This window comes from Montipora foliosa, chromosome 7, assembly GCF_036669935.1.
Source record: "Montipora foliosa isolate CH-2021 chromosome 7, ASM3666993v2, whole genome shotgun sequence".
Taxonomy (NCBI): domain Eukaryota; kingdom Metazoa; phylum Cnidaria; class Anthozoa; order Scleractinia; family Acroporidae; genus Montipora; species Montipora foliosa.
The window spans coordinates 35,086,659-35,094,158 of NC_090875.1; the positions used below are offsets into that span (position 1 = coordinate 35,086,659).

The 7,500-nt window shown below is 38.6% G+C and overlaps 1 protein-coding gene across 1 annotated transcript in view; it reads left to right on the forward strand.

Annotated features, from left to right (window-relative positions):
• The first annotated feature begins 757 nt into the window (after nucleotides 1-757).
• The window catches only part of LOC138010172 (cuticlin-6-like), a 13,967-nt gene continuing 7,224 nt past the window's right edge, over nucleotides 758-7,500 (forward strand). The window contains exon 1 of the mRNA XM_068857115.1: nucleotides 758-767. Coding sequence (XP_068713216.1) covers nucleotides 758-767 — 10 coding nt within the window. The remainder of the gene's footprint in view (nucleotides 768-7,500) is intronic.

Consider the following 7,500-nt stretch of genomic DNA (forward strand, 5'->3'; position numbering starts at 1 on the left):
TGTTAATATGTTATATGTCAAAACTGGCTTCCCCTCTCCATAGCATATCCCGTAGTATTGCGCCCTTTCAATTACTCTATCTCGGCAGGTTCACGCACATAATACAAGGTTTTCTAACGTTGACAATTAATATGTTACCAAATCAAGGCTTAACCAACAACTTTGTTCATTTGCTAAACTTGGCCAAAGACTGCGGAGTTCCCTTCAAGAAAATCTGCACTCCTCACCTAAAAAGTCTTTTAACAAAAATGCTCATACACTTTTATTCAAATTACGTAAGAGTGAACATGATTATCCCCCCACCCCCCCACAAAAAAATGTTCCTACGACAACTTCCGGATAATTAATACTAGCTTCCAATTTTAAATAAATGTTTGGAGTCGTTTTTTTTCTTTCTTCGTTTACGATACTACGTTAAATTTTTCTTCGGTTATTGCTCATGCGCCTAAGTTTAATATTTCCAGTTGCGGCTATTACTTTTCATGTGAACCTGTGTTTGTACTAATAGTATTAGTTTTTAATTATAATTGTCATTCGTAGTGATAATATTTTCTTTAAAGTAATTTGATTCAACGTTTTTTATTTTTGCTCCTACCCAACTCGATTAGCTTCGCCATTTTAGGGGTTTTGCTAAAAGCAGGCCCGCGGCCCGCGACAGCCTTTGAGGCCCGGTGGCCCAGTCCTGATTTTCCACAGTTTTTTTCCAGCGGTAAATCCACACGCATGCACAGATTTGCATCGGGTTCGGGCGTGCAAAATGGACGATGGTGAGTTTCAATTCGTTTACCATTTTACAGTGCAATGCGCCTTATCGTGGCCACTCAACAAACTTTCACATTTAACAACTACGTGTAAGTACGTCAACTCAACAACCCATGCAACGGTGTTCAACTTACAACCGTGCGAACTCTGTAAGGAGGGGTGACTGTCAATCAAATTCACACACCCTGATTGGCGTGTAAGTTTTAAAAAACTTTGTTAGGTGGCCACGGTAAGGCGCGTCGCACTGTTATAATCATTTCACTTTCGATCCTTTCTTTCGTTGCATGTTGCTAAGTGGAAAACGTTGTCATTTTCTGTTTATTCGTCTGTTTACAGAACCCGATAGAGGGGAAATCCATTCTCAAACGCTGCAAGTTATTTTCAAACCACAGTTTGATATTGAAAATTTTATAACCTAAATAATGAGATATGTGAACTGAGTTACGTTTGTCAGTTTATCAGGCTATCACATTCTCACTTTGTAATCAGATGATCGTACGGTAATTCTGTGCAATGGCAGGCAACAGTTATGAAAGGCGGTCGATTTGCGTTTGCATTGTTTCTTTGAGTAACTCTGAAACTTAAAAAGAGATTTGCAGTTTACATATCTAATTATTTATGATATTTTCACTTTCAAAATATGGTTTGGAAATAACTAACATCGTTCGATCATGAAAGTCCTGTATTGTGCTATCGTTTTCCGCAAAGAGACGAATGAACAGAGAATGAAAACTTTTTTTATCTAAACAACATGCAAAATACAGAAACAAGGATTCAAATGATTCAATGGTAAACGAATTCAAAATCATCGTCGTCCATTTTGCACGCCCAAACACGATGTAGATCTGTGCATGTGCGTGGATTTACCGCTGGGCAAAAAAAATGTTGAAAATCAGGACTGGGCCCCCAGCCGCCGAGCCATCGTGAGCCTTAGGCCTGCTTTCAGAAAAACCCCAGTTTTGGCTGGGACTTGTATCAGTAAATCATTTTGTACGTCGATATAATATTGTTCAGTATATTATTTGCAATTGTGTAAGAATCAATACACGATGATGATGATTTTGGAAATCTGAGACATTAATGTTGAGTTATGGTGATTTCACCCGGGCATAAATTCAATAGATTTACGGTAAGCTATTGGCGTCTTCGTCCCTAAGTAATAACATGGAACCCTTCGCAAATTCCATGAGAGTTCAACTACGTTGTCATGTAAGGACACCATGTAACATTAACTTTGCCAATCTACGGTGGAACCGGCCCAATGTTTTGTATTGCGACCACTCCCGCTTTCTTGGATAAATTCCGCAAATTCCTAAGACATGTTAGACGCGCCAGAGAGATTGAAAAAGGCGGGACGTCTTTTTCAACCAGGAAAAGACACAGATGATGATTTGCAGGCAAGTGATAGTTGAAGATATCGTGGAAAGTGGGAGCGACTTTATCACTGGTTTCATTTCAGGTAAAAACTCTAGAAACCCAAACTCTAACAATAAATGCTACCTGTTTCGCAAAATAGCATTTCAAGTATTTCTTACCGTGTCGTATTTTATTCCATTTATTCCGGCAGTTTCAGTAAACCTTTCTGAAAATAAGCCAGTGATTAAGTCTACTCCACGTTCCACGATATCTTGAATTACACCTTTTGCTGTTCATTTAGAGAAAATGAGCAATCATTTGCACTAAAAGTCAGACAATAATGCGAAAATACGTTCATTAGCGCCAATCGGCATTCAATTGCGCGAAATGCACCCTCCACAAGGATATCTGCATAATTGTAAACATTCAATTAAGTGTCAAGACTTTCATTAACGTCTTGCGAAAGTCAAATCCGTCAAATCAACTTTCATTTGCGCGCATTGTAAATTCAATATAACGTCAAAAGAATATTCTTTTGCGTGATCGGGCATTCATTTTAGTGAAAAATATATTCAACAGAATTTTAAACCATGGCTAAACAGTCAATAGCATCAATGAACAACCAATACAATTTTCTTGATAATCATTTGCGCGCTTATACAAACAATAAAGTGTTCTTTACATTCTTTTCGCAAAAATCTTTTTTCAAAAACGTTACATAATCAGCATGAATTCGTAAACAAATGCAGTGAAGGTATTTTTTAGCATGTGTGCGACAGGTTTCGTCATTTTTTTCACCACAAACCCGTATATAAACTGAAAAACGGCTTACATGTAAAACAATTTCTCGAACTCTCTGTGCTGTACGGTTCATCTGTGCGTCTTTTTCTACTGTACTGTATACTTGCATAAAATGCCAACATGCAACAGTAATTTTTTTTTTTCCAGAAAGAAACAAAGTGGGTCCCACAAAGTACAATATACTATATTTAGTATATCATGGAGTTTTTGACCATTTTCCAACTATTCCTGATCATTTCAAGATTTCCGAAGACTACCGAAGACTGACGAAGATGTTAGAAGACTACCCGAAGATTTCCAAGAAGAAATCCAAAACGTTTGGACTTCATTTTTGTCATTATATGCACATGGGAAAGAAATATTTTTTGCAGTTTTACAAGTTCGATTTTTTTTTTCGGAGAGAGAAATCCTTGTAATTCACTCTAATTAATGTATAACCTCTTCCTCAGGGTCTCTCTTCTCTTCCTCCTTTGTCGTTTTTTCCATTGGGGTAGTGTTTTCGTTATATTTTGATCCCGCAAGCGAAAGCGTATTCGTTTGACAAGGCATTTTTCAAATAAGTAACCTTTACCTTACATTGTAAGTATCCTAAAGGACAAAAGAGTTCATGTTATATTCCCACAGGAGATGACTTCCCACAAAGTGGTCAACGTAAAAACAAGAGCAATTATTTCGTTACTAGCTAAAGTTGCTTCTACAGAACATACACTATCATAAAAAAAAATAAACCAAACACTACGTTTGCTTGGCAAAAAATATCTCTTTTATTTTACTGGGGCTAAAACTATACACGATTAAAGCGCTGTGTGTAGTTGCAAAAAATATCTTAACGACATCGACAATTTACAGGAAGTTGTTGAAATATAAATACCGTAAGTCAAAACAGTCTACTCGCTGTACAAGCTTGCGACTTAAGAATCACGTTGCTTAACATTCGAAAGAAAAACAAAAATCAAAGAACAAAATAAAATACCTGCACATGTCCATACAGTTTGATTGAAGTCGATATGTGACATAAGAATTTAAATAACATGACACCGGCTGATCGCTGTTTCTTTCCCGTGAATAAACGATCCGCTTGTTGTCGTGCACGACAAAACCTTCTTTTCATTAAAATCATTGCAAACTATTAGCATTCTGCCTTGATCGCCAGGCTTCCCAGAATACTGATGGGAATACACGTTATTCCAAAATGGCGGCCATTTCGATATTCTTTTGTTTTTATTGAAGTTAGACCTTCATGCCTCGTTCAAGGCAAAATATTCTTTTGAATTTCCAGCTCAAGAACGAGGCATCAAGGGCTAATTTGAGCAAAACCAAAAGAATATTTAACTGACGGCCATTTTGAAATAAGGTCTATGGGGCGAGAAAAAAAAAAAAAGAGTCTACGAGATTCTACAGCCCCATGATCCTCGGAGACCCAAGGGTAGCTGGTCGGGACGACAGAATGTTCGTGGTGAAAGTTTACGACAACAACGGGGAGAGCTGCTGGGCACTTACTCTATTCAAACCAGTTCTAGAAGCGTTCGAATTCCCCGCTTCTGATTGGCCACAAAAATCTTTTTCTGGCCAATTAGCGAAGAGGAGCAGCTGGGTGACTCGGGTCTTTTCTTACACGAAGTAGTTTTCCTAATCGATCGCCATAGTTGCATAGCGCGTTTAACGGGGAAAGTTTCTCGAGGAAAGTTTCAGAACAAAACGTTAACGAAGCCCGAAAAATTTACAAGCCTTAGCACTGCTGCAAGCAACAAACACTCTCCGATAAATGCTTACGGCGAATCTTTGGAAGATATCGTAAATTTTTATTGCTGATACGCGATGCACGAATTTCACTTTTTTTGTTTACTAACTTGACTAGTGCACAACGCTAAGCTTACCTTTTACATCTCCATGTTCGTCGCACGACTTCTAAAACTTTGTACGGCTTGAAAATTTCCGTTACACGGGCCACATACTTATATTGATTGAACGTGGGAACTGCCGTCTAGCTGCAACGCACGCACCTTCTTGCTTTCGCGCCAAACTCTCTTACTTTTACTGTAGTTTATCGCGTGAATAATGTCCGAAGTTGATAGTAGTGTTAAAGTTAGATTTGAGGGATACCTACAGCAAACGCTCAAAGAAAGCTTGTCTTTGTTTCTTGTTGTATATTTAAAAGTGGAGCAAAGAGTTACAATTGAGAAAATTGTGGCGAGAAGAGATGTTTTCGGGCAATTGCCCACGGGCTACGCAAAGAGTGTTTCCTTTCAACTGTTGCCTAAAGTTTTAAGTCATGGAACACCAAAGGTTATGAATTCCCTAGTAATCTATTTGTGGTAGTGATTTCTCCGCGTATGTCAATTGTTGAGGACCAGGTATTTGATTTGATTTGGCCTAATCGGTAGTGGTTTCGGCGTCTCAAAAGTTAAACGATGGCCCGGCTTCTTTCTCCGAATAAGTTTTTCAATTTTTTTGTCTCCTTTAGTAGAACTAAGCGGTAAAATTGAGTGCTTCCTTTTTAGTAGATGCTCCTGGATAGACTTCCCACTCTTCCACGATTTCTCAACTCTATAACAACACGACTTACATACTGCGCGTTTATCGCCAAAACTTCCACACCTATCACTTGCACACATTTTCGCAAACTCACCTTCAACATTTCTTTTTCTTCGCTTATCTCTAAAGACAAATTCACGCAGCCTGCAACAATCGACCTCACTTAACACGTCAGGATTTATGATGCAATCAAGATAACGAACAGCTGTGTTAACTACAGTAAAAGGTAAGAGAGTTTGGCGTGAAAGCAAGAATGTGCGTGCGCTGCACCTAGACGGTATTCCCCATTCAATCGACAAAGTTGCGTGGCCTGTACAACGAAAATTTTCACGCCGTACAAAGTTTCAGGAATCGTGCAACGAACATGGAGATGTGGAAGGTAAGCTTGGCGTTGTGCACTGGACAAGGTGCAGATCTTTTAACGGAGAGTGTTTGTTGCTTGCAGGCGTGCTAAAGTATTTAATTTTAACGGCTTCGTTATCACTTTGTTCTGAAAGTTTCTCGAGAAACTTTCCCCGTTAAACGCGCTACGTAACTATTGCGATCGATGAGGAAAACTACTTCGTGTAGGAAAAGATCAGAGTCACCAGGCTGCTCCTCTTCGCTAATTGGCCACAAGAAAAATGTTGTGGCCAATCAGAGGCAGGGAAATCGAACGCTTCTGGAACTGGTTGCCCAGGGTCTCTTCCCGTTCTTGTAGTAAACTTTTACCATGAACATTCAATCGTCCCGACCAGCTGCCCCTGGGTCTCCAAGGATTATTGGGCTGTAGAAGTTCGTAGACTGTTTTTCGCCCCATTTCCATCAGTATTCTGAGAGGACTGAGGATCAAGGAAAAATGCTAATAGTTTGCAATATTTTTAATGAAAAGAATGTCTCCGAGGATGCAGCCCCTTTTGAGCACAGGCTGAAAGTTCAAGAGTGACTTTATTACCGAATTTCCAAAACCAGGTACGATATGACAATGCTAAAAGTCTATGGGGTTTTCACAAAAAACCTTCCGAACACTTAACAGCATTTTCTTCAGAAACAGTTAACACTTAAAAATGGTCAATTTAACAGCAGACAATAAAAATTAAGGGAAAATAACACTCAACACTTAACCCCATTCTGACCCTCAGTTGAGCGAGAACTATTTATCTGATTTATGAATAGATAGGTTCACTTCTTCAAATAAACAAATAATAGGCAAAAAGACCGGCTCAAAGCACTAATTTAATATTCCCAAGTAGACATCTTAACTAAGTAAAACACAAAGGCCCGAAGTAGGGTTTGGATTGTTGAGAATGATGTTTACAATGCCATGTAGAGTGTGGTTGCTGAAGACATACATCAAGAAATTTGCAGTTTTATTTCTCACTGTCCAAGGCAAATTCAGAAACGAAATACATTAATACCGGTACCGTTTAGTTTATAGATAATGCGTGATTGATGTTTTTGAACATGTTTCAGTGTATAGCTGCAATTTTTTTTAAATGGAATTTGGATTGAAAATTTTCGCGTTTCCGATTGTTTTACCGTTGTTTTGTTGATTTTCTAATTAACTTGTTTTCGGCAGGTTGAACCAATGTAAAAAAATAAAACAAACAACAACCATAACAAAACAGATTTCTACCCTTGAAAGTTGTCATAGACGAACTTGTGGCCTTTTTAGTTCTTGTTGAGTGCCTTTCAACTAAAAGTTTAAGCCCTTTTTTGTGGAATAAGGGCCTGTTGTTTTCCTTTTCGTTTTTGTTGCTCTGGTTGGCTTCTCTGGTTGCGGAAAGAAAAACTTGACTGGGCCTCCCTGGTTTTTCCATTAACTTCATTCCCTTTCCGAAACTTTAAAAAGGGAACTCGCAAAACTCGACGAAAACTTTAGATTTAAAGTAAAACTACACACTCACGTCATGTTATATACGCACGGCCGCCTTGCGTATATTTAACAATTATCCTGCGAAATCGCGCAGAATATCGCCTGATACTTAGCTGAAGAGGCCGTATTTTCAATTGGCTAAAATCAGGCGATATTCCGCAAGCTTGAGCAGGAAAATTGTTTTATTATTC